Raw genomic sequence first — 22895 nt, 5'->3', positions numbered from 1 at the left:
CAATTTTTAACTTTGGTCATATTTATACCCTCCCCCAAAATATCAGTCAGTAAAGTGATCTAATATAGCTGGAAAATCTTGAGCACATGATGTCGATGGAAAACTTGCATTTCCACCTGTGATTAATGTTGTTACCCCAAGTCCATAAAGTACAGTTGTGATTAGCATCAGTGGAGGAGATTCATTGTTCGGGCTTTACACTCAGATTTAACCTGGGAAAGTATGTAAACACCAGCATTCCATTCACTGATAATGTCTCTGAGATTGGTGTTGGGAAGGGATGAAGCATTTCTGAATATTGTAATTTATATACATGAGGAACACTCCATTTGCTAAGCGGCTCAACTGCAAACATTTATGATGATACATCTCTATATTATTTGTCAGTACCAGATAGCTTTTATCTAATATATAAATAATGTCAAATCTGTAGTAGGTACTAACAAAAATATCATAAAATTATTGATTTTATGCATTTTCTCGGGAAATATACTTTTGTACATATAGGTATTTAAACTCCAATGGTAACTAAATAAACAGTGAATTTTCTACAAATTAAAAAAAAATTAAGTAATTTATTATATCCAGTTAAAAAACCATTGTAAGTGTTATCAACAGGGTAAAAAAAATCAATTATCATTTCTTAAGCACAGAAACAATTATTTTTGAATTTGAATTTGAATTGCCTCTGTTGGTTTCATCCTGGTTAGTACTATGATTTTGAAAACAGTGGCCAACCTAACATTAAAATTCTAACATTAAAATTCTTTGTATTTAACCTTGCTACATTTTCATCTGCATGACTTTTAATAAGAAGCAGTGAGGATGCTGAATTTGAAGCCAGAGTGGAATACATAAAAAATTCCATGATAGCCTGGGCTGTACAGTGTGACTCTACTGATCCCCAATCCGTCAACCAATCAATGCGTTTCCCTCCGGTAACTCTGGCTTATGTGGATGCCCTACTCCATAGATTTTTAAACAATGGTTGAGTTCCTCTGTGTGCAGAGCTGCTGCTGTCATTGGGTACACGGGTCTCCCTTTGTGTCATTTTTCATATTACCCAGTCAGTGCTGTGCCACTAAGGATGCACAACAACCCTCCCACCCCACTTGTCTTACTAACGTCTATTGATGGGCTGATTATTTTTTACCATCTCCCCATGGTAGATTGAAAGACATGACAGCTGTGCCTATGACCACCTAGAAGTTCGAGACGGAACCAGTGAAAGCAGCCCTTTGATAGGACGGTTCTGTGGTTATGACAAGCCTGAAGACATAAGATCTACTTCCAACACCCTGTGGATGAAGTTTGTTTCTGATGGGACCGTGAACAAGGCAGGGTTTGCTGCTAACTTTTTTAAAGGTAATTTGCAACAGCTTACAAATTCGAGGGGTTTTTGTTGTCGTTGTTGGTGGTGGTGGTGTTCAGGGGTAGATTAAGCTTCGAGTCTCGACAGATTGAATTGGAGTTCATTGAAAATTAAGTGTGTTCTTATGTTCTATAACTAGTGCTCACTACTCGGAAAAATGAAAGCTATTTTAGTGCAAAAAGTGGCATCAAATTTACATGTAAGAAATTTAAAGGCACTTATTTGAAGTGTATTATATTTGAATGAAAATTTCTAGTTAGAAGAATGAGCAGGTTTTTCTCTGTGTGGGCTTTTATAAAATAAATTGGCTAATTTACATATGCCAAAATTCACCAGTAGTTATCTAAGTATTTCCATTATCTAAATAGCATAGTTCATTTTCAGCAAGAGTTGCTCAGAAATTGACTATGTCAATTGAAAGGCAGAGAAAGTTGTCACTTTAGCTATATAAATTCATTAAAATGTATATTAACATGCTGAATTTTTCTGGCTTTGTCAAATTGTCACAGTGGTAGAAAACTATTATTTCTTTGATCATGCATTTAATTGTCCAAGTGCTTAATATTTTGCTGATACATGTCTCCATGAGGTGCTTGTGTTTGTGTAACCCACATTGGTTTATTTTTTGAAGGATAAGATTATGGTGTACCTTGTCTTTTGTCTGTGTACATTTAAAAATAATGTATATTATATGAGTCTGAGAAAAATTGGACTGGAGTTTATTATATACTAACATTTATTCATTATATATAATTGATGCATATTATACACATTATATTTTATATAATAAACAGTGCATATATTTCTGTAAATGCATGTTCATAGTCAAAATATCTCTATAAAAACACCAAAGCGTTAAAAGATCTAGTCATCTACTAAATTTCATTATTTTTTAAATTTATAATTACTTCAATCTACTTCTTGATGGTATTTGTTTAAGGATTTTGTGTGGTGTATGTTTGTGTGCATGTGGTATGTGTGTGTGTAGTGTGCATGTGGTATGTGTGTGTGTAGTGTGTAGTAAATGTATGAGTGCTGGTAATTAAGCCCAGGGTTTCTCACATAAAAACCATATATTCTGCCACTCAGCTGTGTGTGTCTCCAGCTTCTAAGAGATATATTTAACAAATTATACTGTGAAATCAGCAAGGGATGCTGTGCTTTTTCAACTTAATTCCAAAATGTCTCTGGGATTTAGTAATCCCCATTTTCCCTTAAGTTCAGAAATAACACACACTGTGTGTGAGACAAGGTGACCTCCAGTTCCCCCTGAAGCAGGTAGGTTGCTAGTCCCTCTCTTCTTCTATGATTTTGTTGCCACACCATGCATTCCTACAGGTCGCACAGCAACACTTATTCATTAGAAACCTTTGTTGAGGAATGAGTTGTCTATTTTGTTCAGAGCCATTAAACTCCACATTTTAAAAGGCTTTACATTCTCAATAACAAAGATTAAACACTCTAATTGTTCTTTATTTCTCTTCACTTTATAGAAGAAGATGAATGTGCCAAACCTGACCGAGGGGGCTGTGAGCAGAGGTGCCTTAACACACTGGGCAGCTACCAGTGTGCCTGTGAGCCTGGCTATGAACTGGGGCCAGACAGAAGAAGCTGTGAAGGTGGGACCTCGCTCTCTGTCTGTCTCCCTCTCTTCCTGTCTGTCCATCTGTCTGCCTCTGTCTGTCTCTTTCCTTCTCTGTCTTTCTGCCTCTGTCTATCTGTCTGCCTCTGTCTCTCTGTGTCTATCTCTGTCTCCCCCACCCTGCTCTCTCTCTCTCTCTCTCTCTCTCTCTCTCTCTCTCTCTCTCTCTCTCTCTCTCTCTCTCTCTCCCCCTTAATTTTCTCCTGCAGTGACCACAGCTGACATGAAAGCTCACCTGTTCTCTCGTTACTGGCATCTGTCCTCCCCACCTCTGGTTATGGGACCTGCACGTGTTTCTGCTTTCACCTACACCTGGCTCTGTATGCATCGTTCCACCCAGTCCCTCCTCCTCCCTTCAGGTGTCTCTTCAGCCCTCCCTGTGTCTGTACACACCTCACTCCCATTCTTTGTACATGAATGTATCAGCTACACATTCCTATAGCTATAGCTTTGATCATTTTCTTGAATGTTGCATGCATAGATTATACTTGTTCACTTCTTAGACTAACCAGCCCAAATTTGACCTTCTTCACATCTTCATCATTTGACACAGATATAAGCATTTAGCATCAAGCTAACTATATATTTTATGAGTTAAAATTTATTATACAATGGCATCTTAGTCACAGTTACCAACATTTCTTCACTGAAATCTCACATGAGGATTTGCATACAATATTTTGTTACCAGGGGCTATAGTCCCATTCTTAACTATTTAAAGCTGCTTCTTTTTAATTCTTCTTCCTTCATTACATTTTTTAAAAAAATATTTATTTTATTGTGTGTACGTACCTATTTTGCCTCCATGTATATGTGTGCATCACATGCATACCTGGTGCCCTTAGAAGATGGATGAGGATGTTGGATCCTCAAGCTGGAGTTGCAGATGATTGTGAGCCGCCATCTGGGTGCTGGAAACTCCATCTAGGTCCTGTGCAAGAGCGACAAGTTCCCTTAAGCTCTGAGCCATCTCCCAAGTCTCCTTCCTCCATTTCACACAGGCCTCATCCCTCAGTGGAAAGGCAGAGTGTATTGGCTAATCTTCCCTCCCGTCAATTTATCTTTCTAGACCCCACTGTTTCTTCACAGAATTTACAATTTATAGTCATATAATTCAGAGTTTCCCTACCAAAATGTAAGTCTTCTGAAAGTGAGCCTTTTGTTATCTGCTATGATTATATATAAGTGGTAACAGTATTTGCTTTATGTTTGATGCTGTGCCCCCTATTGGCTTATTTTTTTTTTAAAAAATGACACTGCCTCCTTATTTCTTTAACAGTTTGAATTCATACTCGGCTTTTAAGTCTCCATCCTACATATTTAAATATGGTGATATTTTATTTGTACTAAAATGTGATTTGTATGTTAATAAATAAAGTTGCCCGGGTGTCAGAGCTATTAGAGCCATAGCAAAAGCTGGGCGGCGGTGGTGCATGCCTTTAATCCCAGCTCTTGGGAGGCAGAGCTAAGCGGATCTCTGTGTGTTCAAGGATACAGCCAGCATGGAGACACATGCTTTTAATCTCAATACCAACCATAGAAGACCTGGAGGTCTGTACAGACAGGCAGTGACGAGGCAGTCATGTGGTTGGGTTTATAACCAATGAGAAGGCAGAACAAAAAGTCTTTATAAAGACAAACACACAGGAAGTAGCTCTCTTTCGGAGAGGTAGGACCACCGCAAGAGGAAGGGTAAGGGTTTTAGCTCTTAGCTATTGCTCTGACCTCTTGGCTTTCTTCTTTGCATTGGTTTTGTGTTTCTTATTGAATAAGACGGTTACTTCTACATTTAACTACCAGCTTCCTCTTTTTACTAGATACAGAAATGAAAATGGCATAGTTAAGAAGAAGGTGAAGTACTTTAAAAGAGCACATTGGATACCAATCCTGAAAGGAAATGACTCTTGTTAAGGATTCTTATTGCTGTCTGCAGCTTCAAGCCAAAGCCTGGCATGTTATAGGCAGGTCCTGTACCACTCAGCTGCATGCCCAAGATTGACATGCCTATTCCTTACACGTGACTCCTAGAAATAAACCTTTTCCTTCATAGTCATTTATCAAAAACCCAGTAAAAATGAGTGAACCAGTCACTTTGAATATTTACTAATCAGTAGTAAATACACAATACCTATGTTTACCCAAGCATGTAAACAAAACAGTCATCTCAGGCCACTGTTGAACATCCCAGGAATCAGTTATGAGCTGTGTGCAGTGTGTGCTTGTTGAAATGCTTTGGAATAATATGTTCTCTCTCTGTGTGTGTGTGTTTTTTTTTTTTTTTTTTAGCTTTCTTGCTAGTGTGGGCTAAATGGTCTTACTTGCCTTGGGAAAAAATTTGGGAATTTTAAAACGCGGGTGTGGTATTATTTTATCAGAATGTTTTATGTTATCTCTCTATCATCTATCTATCCATCTCTCTATAAATCTATCATCATCATCTCTCTCTATATATATATCTATCATCTCTATCTATCTACATATCTAAGTATCTATCTATCATCTGTCATCAGCATCTATTTATAATCATCTGTGTTTCTATATATGTATGTATGCATGTGTGTATATCTAAATCATCTATTTCTGTCTACTTAGCCATCATCAACCCATCAGTTATCTATCATCTATTTCTATATGTTTTCCTTAGTTCCAACAATCTTATTAATTTCATAAATATAATTTTATTTTAACTTTTCAGTCATCAAGATACTGTAAGATATTTTACATTTGCTTAGAAGAGAAGAAACCTTGTACCTGATTTCATATTATTCACTCAAACTTTGAAGTGATTTAAAATGTACTTCAGCCATAATTTTCTTCATTCCCAAACCTCTGGTTAACAGCTTATGAATGGGATTTGATGATAAAATTCTTTTGCTAAAACCTAAAGACTGAGAGTACAGCTTCTCGAGTTGACAGCTAGAAGCTGATTCACGTTTAGCTGATATGGTGGGTGTTGAAGGGGAGGTGCTGAGAAGGGGCACCTTCATTAAGGAGAACTGTTTCCTTTACCCTTCTAGCTGCTTGCGGAGGACTTCTTACAAAGCTCAATGGCACCATCACCACTCCCGGCTGGCCGAAAGAGTACCCTCCCAACAAAAACTGTGTGTGGCAAGTGATCGCGCCAAGTCAGTACAGAATCTCTGTGAAGTTCGAGTTTTTTGAATTAGAAGGCAATGAAGTAAGTGAGCAAGGTCTACACCATCTTTATCACGTTTTGAGAATGCCCAAGTCAATCTGACCAACTCAAAAGGAGGAAGAGAATGTGATTCATTCATGTAAATGTCCTCCTCTTTACCCCATTGCTTTTTCCAGCAAGTTCTTACGATTCTGCTGGAGGGTGAGATTTATATTCGTATGGAGATCAAAAGTTACCTGAGGGATTTTTCAGTTAACTTAATATCCAATATTCTCACAATTAGCTAAATAACTATAGAGTATTTAGGATATGCTTCTGTATAACATAGATATTTCTAGAAAAATAATAAATGAAAAACAAACAATAATTGATTCAGAACGAAAGTGTCCACTTATGAGAATTCAATATATTCTATTTTGGAAATTGATATATTTTCAAATGTATGTAGTTTTTCATTGTGAACTGTGCTCATGGTTTACATACCAAAATATTAATTTTAGTCTAAGGAAATATAAACTTAGGTGACATTGTTATTTCTTTTCGAAATATAGCTTACTGAACTGAAGGCTCAGTTTTTTGACATATGACCTCACTGAAACTCATGAAATCACTTCTTTGGGAATGTCTGTGGGCAATCCAAAGACACACCAAATTCAGGTGTAAATCAATGCTTAGTAATGACAGCTAGAAAATGTCAGCTGGATTTGGGGTTTCAGTTGATTATTTTTAGAGATATGGTTAGAAGTACCTGTTTCCTGTGATATCTCATTTTTCTATTAAAACCTTTTTTATTCATTTCTTCTGATTTTTATTTCTACATTTGTATTTAATTCAACATAGCTTAATTCAACTGAGTATAATGAAAAATTAACTAATGAAAATTACCTTTCCTTTTCTGTATGCCTACTGAAACTTGCAAAATCTGGGATCAGAAATGTAATGTATGAGTACCCCAGGCCATTGTTATTGGGGTTTTTCTGTAGGTTTTATACACAACTTCTCTGGTATAATTACTTTTGGCGCTTGTTCCTTTTTCTCCATATTCCTCTTTTTTTTCTTTTAAATATCTTTTCTTTAGTATCCAACTTATAAAGGTAAAGATATCTTTATGCATTAAAAAAAATCCTTCAGAGTCTTTGAATTAAATGTGGAGTGTGGGTTTCGGGAGGTAAATGTAGGCATTTGGGGGAACTGTGGAGTCACAAAAGTTAATCAGCTAGGATAAGGAGAGAGCTTATTTAGGGGAGTCCCTGTCATGCAAACATGAGAATCTAGGTTCCATAGCCAGCACCTGCCCAGAAAGCAGGACACAGTGGCACACGCTGTAGTCCCAACACTGGGGACTCCAAGACAGGAGGATCTTCAGGTGCCATGAAACACTGGGTCATGAAAAGAAAGTGGACAGCTCATGAGCAATGGTAACTGAAGTTGACATCTGACCTATACATGTGCATATACACCTACAGATACACACATATGAAGATCATACACACATACACACACACACACATACACACACACACACATCAGTAGATTTATTTAGATTATTTTCTAATGTCATATCCAAGAAAAATGATGGGATAGGCATCAATTAAACCTCTTAACATATTTATTCCACAGACACCATATTGTTCTTTAACAATTATTTCAAATCAGGGTAATATTGAAATGAAAACATTAATTTTATAATACATTTTATATGGATCCACACTTTTCAGAAATGAGATTTCTCTCGTAGCCTTTGAGTTGATATTGACTGAGTGTTGAGTCATCTCCACTATTATGATTATTGCTGCAGCGATCAGTTGCGACAGGGGAGGCATTTGGAATTGACTTATGGTGTGAGAGGCAAAGAAGCTTGTGTGCAGGAGGAAGGAACAGAGGTGGTTTTGTACAATGCAGATTTGTGTTCTAGGAAGCCTTATTCACATTGTAATGGCCACTATTCACAGAACATCTGGCTGTAAACTTGTTAACATACGCCAGAATTCTTAGACTTAAAATGGTGTTACTGTGTGGAATACCATCTCAGCATTGTGTATTTTCATAGCTTGATAACTTATCTGTTTGCAATAAAAGACCCAAGCAAAACATTGACTTGTAGAATATTAGAATTAGTCAAAACTTCATCAGTTCATTCTCTGTACTGATGTCCAGAAGAAAGTCAATTGCAAAAAAATTCAGCATCTGAAACATTCTTTTAGAATGGATTCTCTTTCAACAAACATCACAGTCTAAAAAAGTATGCAGAAAATTACTTCATTCTTCCCAGTAGCATTTTGTTTATTTAGCACCTAATTAATATCACAAAAACCCTAGTGATTCGAGTTGACATATTTCAAAGCACAGATCATGCTCCAGGGTTCAATCGTATGCATTGTTAAACCTTGCTAATTATACATTTATATAAGAAAGTTGTTCACGCAAGATACATTCTGCAGAACATGCTCTGTTAGAGCTTGGGAAAAGTGTGCTGTGGAAACATCTGCTAGTGGCTATAAAATTGCTTAAGAATACTTGGCATTCAGTTAGCTTCTTGCATTTTCCTGATGCTAGGTAAATAAATCAGATGATCTTACTTCGTTTTGTAACAAATTCATGGCTTATTCCACTGAAGAGATTTAGCATTTGTTTACAGTCCTGTAGATGTCCTACAGAATAGCTTACAGTACCTAACCATGCAGGAAATGAAGAAACAAGAGCCTTCTAATAAGCTTTAAAGACAGGATTTTATTACTACACACCAATTGTCTAGCTATTCCTTAGAGTTACAATCAGTGCTGTTTGGTAGAGTATAATGCTTTCAGGATTCTTAACCCAACTTGGGAATGTTAGTCAAGTACAAACACCTGTAGTAAGTATACCTTTGTACATGTTTTCTAAAAATCTCTGAACATAGGTTTTTTTTTTTTTTTTTTCACCAAAATGGAAAGGATGACTTCTATTGATAGTGGTCATTCCAGGAAAAATGTAGCACAGAATTTTATGTTTTGTCATCAGTGTTAGATAAGACTTGACAAAAGCTGTCACAATTCATCCTGAAATTTAAAATAAAAATCAAATGAAGGCAACAACCATAGCTTATCTTCTTTTCATTGATACCATCTTTGGACAAATGCTCATCTTAACTATCCTCGTATTTTGGCATTTTTGTAAAAGATACACACACGCTATGAATCAGACAAGGAAATTGACACGGGCACGTGCCACTCCAGGAAGTTTTCAACAGTGAACTTCAAGAACTTTTGTGCCATCTGCTCACAGTTGAGTCCTGCTCCACTTGTTGTGTATGCGTTAATCCCAGTAGGACTACCATGGGGCTACCGAATGAAAACCATGGCGGGTCTCTAACACAAATGTCAATCATCTGGCTCTCTCTAATTGGTGATCATGACAACCATGTTTGTCCAGGTTTGCAAATACGACTTTGTGGAGATCTGGAGCGGCCTTTCCTCTGAGTCTAAACTGCATGGCAAATTCTGTGGAGCTGACGTACCGGACGTGATCACTTCCCACTTCAACAACATGAGGATTGAATTCAAATCAGACAACACTGTATCCAAGAAGGGCTTTAAAGCACATTTTTTCTCAGGTATAAGTGTGCACATGCTGTATGTGCATGAGTTTCTCTCTTTCAGTGTGAATTGATTTTAACTGCTATCACTTCTTCACTGCTTTCTGTAAGTGGGAGGTGTGTGCAATGCCTGGGCTAGGTTTAACATTTTGATTAATGCAGTGTTAGTATATTATATTAATAATACAGACCCAGATGAAGTGCTGTCCCTAAATAATAGCTCTTATAGAAGTTTAAATATTGTAGCAAATTCTGGTACAAGACTACAACATTTTCACATACTGACTATTCCCTACATGTGCATAGTAATAATGACTTCTCCAAACTGGCAGATTTTCCAAATAATATTTATTGCCTCAGAGAATGTGAGCTCATTTGAGCACTAAATTTTTTCCTATTTTATATTTTTTTAATATTTTAGGCTGAAGTCAAAGTCATGTTTTGAATTGTTTACACATAAATCATTGTAGTAAGTATGGGAAAATGCAGTTATAAAAATATATAATTTATATCATGTATAATTTTATATAGCTTTCAATAGAATTTTGGAAATGTAATTTAAATTATGTTTTATATAGATATAACAATACCTAATGTTTAATGGTTTGTGACTGTTAGTGAACCTTAAATTAATTAAAAGTACATTTTCACATAAAAAGTAGAAATGTAAAAATACTCCCTAATTTTTGCAAATATATAAACATGAGTAAATCTTATTTTCTCAGTTTTTATAAAACTCACTTTTTATAAAACTGTTCTTCTGACTTTCAAAAATGGGCTGTAATAAATCTTACCACAGGAATCTATTGTGCCTGTGTAGCTAACAACCAGTTTAACACAACTGAATCCCAATTATGGTTTAATATTGTGCCATTTGGATTGAGTTCATTTGAAGTCTATTTGTGCCACCTTTTCTCAGTTTAAAGTGAATGAGATTGACAATGTCCAGCTTTCCCTTGTGGTTTTCAGGGCAATTGAAGTTAATGGTTCATAAACTCCATGAGTTTCAAGTCAGAGTGAACTCAAAATGCAAGAGATCTTGGCTCCCTTGTTCTCCTTCCGTCCTTCTGCTCAAATTTAATGACCTTTTAAAAAATTATTTTCAATTATTCATTTAAGACTTATATTATTCAAAGTATAATTTTAATGTCCTAGTCTAATAAAAGGAAGGCAATTTCATTCCTATCCATTTTGCAAATGTTGTATACATTGAAGTTTTTAAGGGATCTAGAGGTTAGGTGGAGATAACTCTGCCTACCTTAGTTCTGTCTAAATATTTATTATAAAAGTTGAATTTATGAAATGAATGAATTCTGTAAACTATTCAAAGCATCTAGAATCTTTTACGTTACTTTAGATGTACATTTTATCTAAAAATTGTTTAAAAGATTTATTAAACAGATCCTGACTCCAAAGTATCTTTTACTGTATAAATTCTTCACAAATTTAAAATCGTTACTTTTGGTCAGGCAAGGCTTTATGAGTTGGAGAGACATGTTGTAAGAACAGCAGCATTGACGTGTAAACTGCCTTTGTTTCACTCCTATAACACGCATGTAAGAAGGCACACAGCCCGAGATCCGGCACACACAATCATGTTTGCTCTGTGAGTTTTGTGAAGTGGCCACATCCCTTGGCAGCATCCATAATTGTTAATTTGCTATGAAGAAAGTTTCTTGATACAATTATGTTCCAGAAGCAACCCTGATATTAGTATTGATGTCACTCCTCTGGTGAAAAACAGCATATATAAATTTTAGTTAATTTTGAAAAAAGTTTAGACAAGATTAGTACATGGAAGTGATGTTGCTGAATGTACTGACTAATTAACATCAAAAGGCAACTACAGCCCCTACTCTGCTTTGTGTGGATTTGTGAACAGAGACACCTGAGGAGTTAATTACACTGACCCATGTCACAGTGCATCTACTCCTTACTTTATCTTGGTCTACTAGCCATTTGCTTAACCACAGGAGTCAGTCATGACCTTGACAATTGGCATTGGTAATGTGTTACAGTAGGCATCCTTAGGACATGAGGGAAAAAGGACGCTTTCTGTTTCCTTGATAGATTGCCACTTAGTAAAATCCCCAGTAATTGTTAGAGAGAGTAAAATACCAATGTTCTTTTTTGGGTTCATGGAAAGTTCTTAGAAATATGTCAGATGTGGGTTTAAAACATTTTGGGTTTGTATGCATGATTAGATTTACTGCGCACCTAGATTCCTGGGTCTTCTTGTTAGCTAAGTAGTGTGTTGGCTCTAGGAAGGAAGGTAAAGACATATTTGACATAAGCTGTTCTCATAGGGCGCAAACAAGGGATGGCAGAAGATGAGGAGTTAGGGGGCTGAACGGCCGACTGACAATCTTTCAGATGCTAAACTACAGGAGTTCGTGCCTTTCGATAGCTGGGTATTTGCACTGAAACAGAATCTAGATTTCTCATAGTGTTTTGAGCATGATAGTGTATACAACAGTATATAATGGTGTGTTAAGTGGTTCAGTATAACTCAGTTTATTAAAAAAATAAGTATGAGGGCGACGCAATCAGCATGAGCAAGCACGATCTCTGTGATTCGAAGCTCTACAATGAGTAAAAAAAAAAAAAATTAAAAAAAAAAAAAAAAAAAAAAAAAAAAAAGTATGAAAACCATAGACATACTAGACTTTCTACAAAATTGAAAGTTTTTGTTTTTGTTTTTGTTTTTTTTAAGTTTAGAGATTTGCTAAGGCATAGTCCTGGAAATATTTTCACAAATACTGTAAAAAAAATTGACCATAGCAATCAAATCACTGAAAACATTCTGTCTCAGAATTCCCAGTCTTGGGACAGTTTCATGAACTATCCCAAAACTAGAAAGAAGGATCTCACAGTAGCATTATGGAGATAACTGCTTGGCAGTAGGAAGTATAAATAAATGACAGAAAATGTACCTTCTAGAATCCTTTTTATGCTAAAGTTGTTTAATGAGTTCATGATCCAAAAAGTTGTAGATTATAGACTATGCGTGGCAATCTGGGTATCACCCTACACATCCTATGTACCTGTAGCGACACAACTGTGCGTGCCAACATGGCAGCTGCCATCTATATGGGCCTAAAGTGACTGTGTTATGGTAGAGATGTGACGAAGTCTGATGTTGTACGATTGTCCTCAAGGAACACTTCTCTGAATTAAATATAAAGAAACTGCCAGAAGAAAAACTCTTCCATCACACGCTTCTCTGTTACTCAAAATGTTCCTAAATCTGTAAAGCATTACTTCATGGACTTTCCTCTTTGAAAGTGAAAGGATTTTACAGTTTACGTAGATTTTAATTAGTTGAATACTAATATAAGATAAAAGTATAATTGAATTAATTTTGAATTATCTCATTACAGGAAATTAAATATGCATGCTACTCTAATGTGCATATTGATAGGTTTCTTTTCTTTTTTTTTTTTTTTTTTTTTTTTTTTTTTTGGTTTTTCGAGACAGGGTTTCTCTGTGTAGCTTTGTGCCTTTCCTGGATCTCGCTTTGCAGACCACGGTGGCCTCAAACTCACAGAGATCTGCCTGCCTCTGCCTCCCGAGTGCTGGGATTAAAGGCGTGTGCCACCACCGCCCGGCAATAGGTTTCTTTTTAATCAAAGCTTAGTCTGAAATTTTTATTGAAACTCAGAAGTTGTGAATTTTAATTTAATTTGTGAAATTCTAATCAAGATTATAATATATGCAGTTATTTTATATGCTTTACAATAACAATTACTAGAGAACTTAATATTTATTAGTAAAAATAAATTTTATTATTTATTCTATATTATTCAGAAAGGAAAGCTATTTAAAAATTTAGTTCTCTTATAAGGAAGCATCCATCAGGAGTAAAGACAAACAAATGTATTCAAATTTTAATATGTGCAGTAAAATAGTGTATGCATACTATTAGTTCTGATATACCTAATAAAATAATCACAGATATTCTAGTTTTTTTTTTTTTAGTTGTAGCTTTTAAATGTGTGCTTTTATATTTAAGGGGAAGAATAAAAGGTATGTTTTAGAAAGAAAACTTACCAGAGAAATTAACATCCTTGGTTACTGCCACTGCTGTGATAGATAAATTAACACATTTTCACGTATCAATTCTGGGTAATTATAAGAAATTAGTCTGAAAAAATTGTAAGTTAATGGATTTTCTGTCTGATAAATCTATGCATGTCTAAGAAAAGCCATTGTTTCTCATTGTAGGGTAATTCCATTTGAACTCCTTTTATGTGTGTGCATGTACATATTTTAGAAACTTCTACAGTAGTGCATTTCTGTTTTTTTCCAAGGATCTTTAGTGTTAGTGATCTCTCTTTATACTCTCTCCTGTACCCTGCCTTCCCATCTCACACCTCACTTAAACTTTCTGCTCCATTATTCCCCATTCCCTCCCTTTATACGGCCTACATTCTAACTTCCATTCCTTGGATAACCACATCTTCTACAGACCCTTACTCCTTTCCTGATTTCTATGGGACATCTTATAACCACTCCAACAGTCAGGGATCATCCAGGAAGAAGGAGTGGAAACATCAGAGTCAGAGGTAGTGGAGAACTATAGAAAAACTGTTTTCCGCACACAACAGGGCAGGTGTACATCTGAGCTCACAGCATCTGTGACAGAATGTGCACGACTTGTATAACTCAAGCCAGACAAAGTCCCAGCATAGTGGAGGGAGGTGGCCCCAAAGTCTTACCTGCCCTGGGGAGTGGTTGGCAACTGGTGACAGCTAGAGAAAGAAAGTCAGCTTTTCCCAAGGATGTGGCCTCAGGTAGGCTGCCTGTACTCCAGTGGATGTCCATATACTCATAAACATACTGGTGGTATTAAGTGGAATCAGTGGGCATTTAAAATGAGAGAGAGCATAGGAAGTTGGGAATGAAAATGGTGATGGAATATAGGAGAAATCAGAGGGAAGGGAATGGGGTGGATCTGATCTAAATATAATAGGCAAGTATGAATATTAAGTGAAGTATTTTAAAAGTGCTCTCAGATCATTGAAGAACCTATTTCCCCTCAGCCACTTTTTCAGGGAAAATGTTGATCAGATTGAAATCAGAGAAAAACTAGCTCTTGCTGGACATAGCAACTGTGAGTGCAGACTTTGTATTCAGCCTGACCTGAGAAAGCAGTGCACTGTGCCTTTCTTATTCTCGTGTGTGGAAGGAACATATTGAGTGATATCCATTATACATGCGTCAGAACCAACCTTCCAGTTGGATGTACGTGGATACGCTGGGCCTGGAATGACAGCTCGGTCACACTCTGTGATAGCTGCTGCTCTCACAGTGTTGACTCCCCGCTCATCCAGCTTGGCTTCATTCTCTGGAGTGAATGTGTTGGCTGTTTCTAAAAGTTTCTATTCATTTCTCCTCTACCCTTTGTCTTACTTCTCACACACCAAGAGGCCATTTAAGGGAGGCCTTATTAATAAACAGATCTACCAGAACACTCTCTTGTAAACACATCAATTTAGTCCCATGTTTAGAATGGACAAAAGATGCCTTTTTCTATCTTCAAATATTATGAAATACTCAAAGTAATTAATTATATCTGTAAAATTAATGAAAAAAAAAACAAACACCCAAACAACCACACAGTATTACTGAGCAATTTTTAGGAGTGACTCTACGTCTGTCATGGAGACTTGGTTAGCTTCTGTCATGGTTGTGATGTTGCTTTCCTATACCTCTTGTCTTAATTCAGACTAGTCACAATTTCAAAATTTCTGAAAAATTTGTAATGGATGCTAAAGATCAGCTGGAAAAGGCCATCTTTCTCCTACCAGAAGTTTCTACTCCAGCATAGAAGATTGCCAAATGCCCTAACACCAATACTCTCAACCCTCAGTCCACACCCTGCAGCAGTACTTTCAGAAACACAGTCCATAACTCAAGTCTTCAAGCTAAGCAGGGGATAAGTTAAACTACGGCACCATAAATGTGTATTTATTTCATGTTGGAAACCAGGAAATGTGTAGCTCATTTTATCTTTTGTCAGAGTTCACTACAACTAACTGAATCTATTTTGACATCCTTTCATTTAAAAACTACTCACTAAACAGGGCTTTATTTCTCTGCTAGACAAGGATGAGTGCTCAAAGGATAATGGCGGTTGTCAGCACGAGTGTGTCAACACAATGGGAAGCTACATGTGTCAGTGCCGGAATGGATTTGTATTGCACGAGAACAAACATGACTGCAAGGAAGGTATGGGAAGACATAATCTCCTCTTGACGATACCACAACTCTCACGTGGGTTGAGGAAAGCCCAGCTTCCATGTTGTTAATCATATCAGTGGATGATACTGCTGCTGACTACCCAAAGTTAAAAAAAAAATACAACTAAGGAACTCTGTGTGGTGTTTAGAGATTCACAGGATGCTATTGGGCACCTCATTAAACAACGCTAAAGTTTTGCACTTCATGCACAATGACATTTGACTTAACTTTATATAACAGGGAAGCCGCTGCCGTACCATCTGCTGGACGAAACTGCACCGCATGGTTCCAGGTCTTTGTAGAAAGACTTCATTACACTGTCCACATATAAACCCCTCCAAAATGGTTTACATTTGGTGTGATATCCCTCCCTGAATATGTTATACATTTGAGACATGAGTGATTCTTCTCTAAATATCAGAAGTATCAAACTCAAATGGCAGACTCTGTGCCATTTGGAATTTTAAGCAAGAGTTTAGGGGAAAAAGCATACTAGGATGACAATAACTTACTAGATTTTTTTTGTCCCAAGGGTTTAGTTAAGTGATTTTAATTTGGGCTACTCTGAGTTAGGTGGGAACAAGAGGCAGTTATGTAGTTCTTTCTTCTTAGGGGCTCTGGTGTGGAACTGCCTACTTAGATTGGAAGCCAGCTTTTCTCAAAAGGAAAACTATTAAGACAACTTTTCTAACTGTCATCATTAGTCTGTGTAGATTGGAAAAATTGGGCTATAATCACAGTCCTGCGAGGAGGTTTCTGTGTATGTTTTAGAATGATACATAATATCCATATGGACCTTCCTTTCAGACAGAATTACATATCAGTGACATTTTTTTCTTCTTTTCTTTAAGATAATGGCATTGTGCAGAATTACATGCAAGCGAGGGTTTTTGCTCTCTACATTATGCACGGGATGTTTATAACTTGGTGGAGCATGCTGTTAAATCAAAGACTGGGACAAAAGGCCCAGTGATTTCATAGACATGTAAAGTAATTCAAAGAAAGGGAAAACAGCTTTTACAGATTATGTGTGGAACCCCTGCTCAAATCTGTTCCTGACAGTAGCTTTCTGGAACTTATTTTATAGAAAACTTCCTATTAGACAGAATGATTTCCAGATACTCCCTATTGTAGTTCATCTGTACAGGATGAGCTACAGGAAATGGGCCGAGTTTTCTGATGTTTGTTGTACAGTATGCACCTTTCACTGCTTAGCAGGGAGAATCCAACTTTGCTGTGGATGGTTGTAGATCCTGCAGATGCTATATTTCATGGGGGAAGACCCAAACATGGGTAATAGAAGCCAGGTCTCAGTCTAAAATTTCATCTTTTGCAGTGATGGGCCTCGTGCATGCTAGGCATGTGCTCTACCACTGAGGTTTTCTAGCTTCCTTCTTGCTACATAATGCTTATTCTCTTCTTTTTGTATTCCTCTGTTGAAAAGTTAAATCTTCCTGTGAGAACATAGAGTGACTAGGAGAAGTGACTAGGGAGGAAACTGTCACAACAGCAACAGGAATTATCTTCATTCAGTGTGGGGACAGACTTGAGGGGAGTCCTGCAGTGAAGCAAGTGTATTATCTATGTAAGAAAGAATCTCCTCAATATCAAGTGATCTGATCCAAAGTGACACCAACTGTGAGAAGCATAATGACGTATGATGATAATTTACTGGGACACTTACTGGAGTGACTTCAGGAGCTCCCTCCAGTGTTAGCAGCAATTTGCTTATTCTTCACCTTAGTGCTTGCTTCCGCCAAGTGACATGGGGTTAACTTATTTTCTAGCTAAAATGGTAGTGTAGGCATTCAAGTGTATATTTAACTAGAGGAGAGAGAAAATATAAACACACGAGTCATAGAACGGTTTGATAACCTTAATTACCTATAAGTGATGTTTCTATTGGTAGCAGAAAAAGAATGGAAAATTACGCAGCCCATTGACTTTTCTTTGTGGTGACATACTACATATTTTGCCGAGATCAGTGTTGACGTGGTTGATTTTCAACGTATGTTGCTTTACTGAAGCCTGAAATTTCTGATCCAATAGTTTAAAATAGAAGTTGCTTTTCTTCTAGGCACTTGCGTGGTTTGTGGCAAACATATAATTCCAATGATTCAGACTGCAAACACTGCTTGATTATGTTCAGCAACAGATTTTCCAAAGCAGATGAAAATGGTAACAGTGATTGGCGTGATTTTTTTCTAGCATGTAGGGACATCTTTCAGCAGAGCAGGGGACAAATAGGCTGCTTGTTTTCTGGCCCAGTCATGCACTGGATTTCCATACCAACTGACACTATTGTTATTGACACAGCTGAGTGTGAACAGAAGATCCACAGCCCGAGTGGCCTCATCACCAGCCCCAACTGGCCAGACAAGTATCCAAGCAGGAAAGAGTGCACCTGGGAGATCAGTGCCATTCCTGGCCACCGCATCAAATTAGTAAGTGACCCCCTTCCATTCATTCAGCTGATTGTCAGTGTCTTTCCTGGCTAACCTTCAGAGAAGGTGGAAGAATGTTTTTTAACTCAATGGAGTCAAATTTCCACGCTTTCCTTTCTACTTATACAAAATAAATGTTTGATTTCCCAGATCAAGATGAAAGCTATGTTATCCCAAGGCCTCTTTACAAGGTGTTAGTAAAATTGCCATAAACTTTAGAATTTGCAGCCTAATGTTCCTGGCAATTATATTTACAAATGGGAGAATAAATGAAGGAGTCAAAAAATCAGAAATTCATCTGGAAAACAATAGGCTAATCTTCCACCTAAAAGAGTATAATGTAGCCAGGCGGTGGTGGCGCACGCCTTTAATCCCAGCACTTGGGAGGCAGAGGCAGGCGGATCTCTGTGAGTTCAAGGCCAGCCTGGTCTCCAAAGCGAGTTCCAGGAAAGGCACAAAGCTACACAGAGAAACCCTGTCTCAAAAAACCAAAAAAAAAAAAAGGGTATAATCTATTATTCTGAGTTATCAATTCTATTTGCTTCATAGACAAAAATAAGATTAGTTTTGCCTTGTGGTGTATAGGATATTAATTTACACATTCTATAACTCTTGACAATAGAACTCTTAGATCTTTATAATTTCCTTATAAGTGTGCCAAATATTACTCTGTATGACTAATTCAAATAATGACTGTAAGTTACTCTTCTCTCCCATTTTTGTCAAGTCTTGCCTAGTTACCTAATGATAGTACATGTTAGGGTTTATTTAATACAGCATCGATTCTGAAAACACCAAGAAAATTAAAAAAATGTAGCATATCACAATGTAAGTATTTGCCTACATAGTGCACATAGAGGTAGCTCACAAGACTTCGATCACAGTCTAGGAGGTACTATGTTAAAGAGCAAAAGTAGATAAGAAAGAGACTACTGATCTGAGATATTTCACAGGGTCAATCCAGCTAAAATATTTACTGTAGACTCACCTCTTTAGACACTTCCATCAGTGAGTCTTTCTCTATTTTGTCTTATCTATAAATAAATGTGGCACTGTATTGAAATCAGAGGTGAGGACAACAATGTCATATTCCTATCATGGAGTTCTTTCCCCTTGCCACATATATGGGAGACCTTCCAGAATGATCATTCCTCAGCCACTCTGTTGAAGGACTGTCAGATGCTGAGCGTGACACTGCACTGTGTGTTCTACTGCACTGTGTTCTACTGCACTGTGTGTTCTACTGCATGCGTGTTCTACTGTACTGCGTGTTCTACTGCACTGCGTGTTCTACTGCACTGCATGTTCTACTGCACTGTGTTCTACTGCACTGTGTGTTCTACTGCACTGTGTGTTCTACTGCACTGTGTGTTCTACTGCACTGTGTTCTACTGCACTGTGTGTTCTACTGCATGCGTGTTCTACTGCACTGCGTGTTCTACTGCACTGCGTGTTCTACTGCACTGCGTGTTCTACTGCACTGCGTGTTCTACTGCACTGTGTGTTCTACTGCACTGTGTGTTCTACTGCACTGCGTGTTCTACTGCACTGCGTGTTCTACTGCATGTGTTCTACTGCACTGTGTGTTCTACTGCACTGCGTGTTCTACTGCACTGCGTGTTCTACTGCACTGTGTGTTCTACTGCACTGTGTGTTCTACTGCACTGCGTGTTCTACTGCACTGTGTGTTCTTACTGTTTTTTTTTTTTTTTTTTTTTTTTTTCTGTGTGTTCTACTGCACTGTGTTTTCTTTTTTTTTTTTTTCTACTGCACTGCGTGTTCTACTGCACTGTGTGTTCTACTGCACTGTGTGTTCTACTGCACTGTGTGTTCTACTGCACTGCGTGTTCTACTGCACTGCGTGTTCTACTGCACTGTGTGTTCTACTGCACTGCGTGTTCTACTGCACTGCGTGTTCTACTGCACTGCGTGTTCTACTGCACTGCTGTGTTCTACTGCACTGTGTGTTCTACTGCACTGTGTTCTACTGCACTGCATGTTCTACTGCACTGCGTGTTCTACTGCACTGCGTGTTCTACTGCACTGCGTGTTCTACTGCACTGTGTTCTACTGCACTGCGTGTTCTACTGCACTGTGTGTTCTACTGCACTGTGTGTTCTACTGCACTGTGTGTTCTGCTGCACTGTGTGTTCTACTGCACTGTGTGTTCTACTGCACTGTGTTCTACTGCACTGTGTGTTCTACTGCACTGTGTGTTCTACTGCACTGTGTGTTCTGCTGCACTGCGTGTTCTACTGCACTGTGTGTTCTACTGCACTGCATGTTCTGCTGCACTGTGTTCTACTGCACTGCGTGTTCTACTGCACTGCGTGTTCTACTGCACTGCTGTGTTCTACTGCACTGTGTGTTCTGCTGCACTGTGTGTTCTACTGCACTGTGTGTTCTACTGCACTGCTGTGTTCTACTGCACTGTGTGTTCTACTGCACTGTGTGTTCTACTGCACTGCTGCTACTGTGTGTTCTACTGCACTGTGTGTTCTACTGCACTGTGTGTTCTGCTGCACTGTGTGTTCTACTGCACTGTGTTTCTACTGCACTGTGTTCTGCTGCACTGTGTGTTCTACTGCACTGTGTGTTCTCTGCACTGTTTCTACTGTGTGTTCTACTGCACTGTGTGTTCTGCTGCACTGTGTGTTCTACTGCACTGCTGTGTTCTACTGCACTGTGTGTTCTGCTGCACTGTGTGTTCTCTGCACTGTGTTTCTCTGTGTTTTCTTGTACTGTGTGTTCTGCTGCACTGTGTGTTCTACTGCACTGCGTGTTCTACTGCACTGTGTGTTTCTGCTGTTTCTGTTGTGTTTCTGCTGCACTGTGTGTTCTACTGCACTGTGTGTTCTACTGCACTGTGTGTTCTGCTGCACTGTGTGTTCTATTGCCCTGTGTTCTGCTGTACTGTGTGTTCTGCTGCACTGTGTGTTCTACTGCACTGCGTGTTCTACTGCACTGTGTGTTCTGCTGTACTGTGTGTCCTGCTGCACTGTGTGTTCTACTGTACTGTGTGTTCTACTGCACTGTGTGTTCTACTGCACTGTGTGTTCTACTGCACTGTGTGTCCTACTCCTGTCCAAGGTGCTGATTGACAAAATGTTCTTTGAACCCAGATGGGCTTAATAGAAAGACATTCAGCTAGTGGTATAGAAGAATTTCTAAATGGTCTTATTAAATAAAAAACACGGAGCCAGAAATTTTGGATTAAAGCCTTAGAGAGATCAGGGAAATACAGAAAGCCACCAGCTAACCTCACCTGACCAACTCTGAAGCTTCCAAGAAAGAACGACTTCTTCTTACTTTGTGATATGCATTTTCTACAAACTTCTCTGAATTTCTTTCATCTGTATTGTGGCATCTGGCATTATATTCAAATATTTCTTCACTTAACTCTTCTGTAACACCATGTCTCTTTATCTGTGGTTGAAATGACACAATTTATATTATCTCACAGCTTTTGGGCTCTTCTTAATTTTGTCAGTTGATTGGTTTTGCATTTCATCTTGAATGATATTTTTTCTTTTCTTGAATAATGTTTTTTTACAATATATTCTGATTATGCTTTTCCCTCCCCCAACTCCCAGACCTTCCTATTTTCCTTCAATACAAATCCACTCCTTCTTTCTCTTTCTTAGTAGAAAACAGGAATCTGAAAATGATAATAAAATAAAATAAAATAAGCAAAAAACAAAGAAGCCAGACTAGGACAAAACAAACAGAAGAAAATGAATCAAAGAAAAATCACAGAAATACATACAGGAGCAGACACTCATGTTCCCACACAGGGAAATCCCATAAAAACACAGAACCAGAAACTATAATATGTATGCAAAACACCTGTATAGTTAAAAATGTCTTGACAAAGTATTATGAGACAAAAAAACTCCCAAAAATGCCACTGAATTCATTTTGGTGTCGACAATCCACTACAGGGCTGGGCATGGGCCCTGCCTTTAAGAGTAGTTGTATACCTGTGACACTCCACTGGAGAAATCTCAGTTTTCTTTTGTGAGGAGTTGCTAATTGGAGATAGCGTCTGCATTATGCATGGGAGGCATATGTCCACACTTCCTCCTAGTGCTGGGACCCATGTGCCCCAGACCTGTGCATACCCTATGTATGCCGCCGTAGCCTCTGTAAGTTCACAGGTGTTTCAGTTCTGTTTAGAAGGCCTGGTTTCCTTGGTGTCCTCCATATCCTCTAGCTTTTACATTCTTTCTGCCTCCTCTTCCTCAGTATTCTCTGAGCCCTGAGAGGAGGAATTTGATGGAGACATGTCATTGAGTACTGAGTATTCTGCCCAGTTCTCTCACTGTCTGCACATTCTCTAGCTGTGGATCTTGGTATTTGTTCCCATCTACTGCAAGAGGAAACATCTCTGATAGTGACTGAATAAGACACTGACCTGTGTTGCTGGAGGGCTTCTCTCCAGGTTCTACAAAGCCTCGCAGTCCCACAATCCACGTATAAAATAA

At 38.0% G+C, this 22895-nt stretch overlaps 1 protein-coding gene across 1 annotated transcript in view; it reads left to right on the top strand.

Moving 5' to 3' along the window:
• Positions 1-22895, top strand: part of Tll1 (tolloid like 1) — a 184168-nt gene that overhangs the window by 148927 nt on the left and 12346 nt on the right. Inside the window, exons 13-18 of the mRNA XM_028881029.2 lie at positions 1170-1365; positions 2866-2991; positions 6032-6192; positions 9562-9742; positions 15830-15955; positions 18284-18411. Of these exons, the coding sequence (XP_028736862.1) occupies positions 1170-1365; positions 2866-2991; positions 6032-6192; positions 9562-9742; positions 15830-15955; positions 18284-18411 (918 nt within the window). The remainder of the gene's footprint in view (positions 1-1169; positions 1366-2865; positions 2992-6031; positions 6193-9561; positions 9743-15829; positions 15956-18283; positions 18412-22895) is intronic.

The sequence above is a fragment of the Peromyscus leucopus genome, chromosome 17 (assembly GCF_004664715.2).
Source record: "Peromyscus leucopus breed LL Stock chromosome 17, UCI_PerLeu_2.1, whole genome shotgun sequence".
In the NCBI taxonomy this organism is placed as follows: Eukaryota; Metazoa; Chordata; class Mammalia; order Rodentia; family Cricetidae; genus Peromyscus; species Peromyscus leucopus.
Note: the sequence above shows the minus strand (reverse complement) of the source record. Positions and strands in the feature narration are given on the sequence as shown.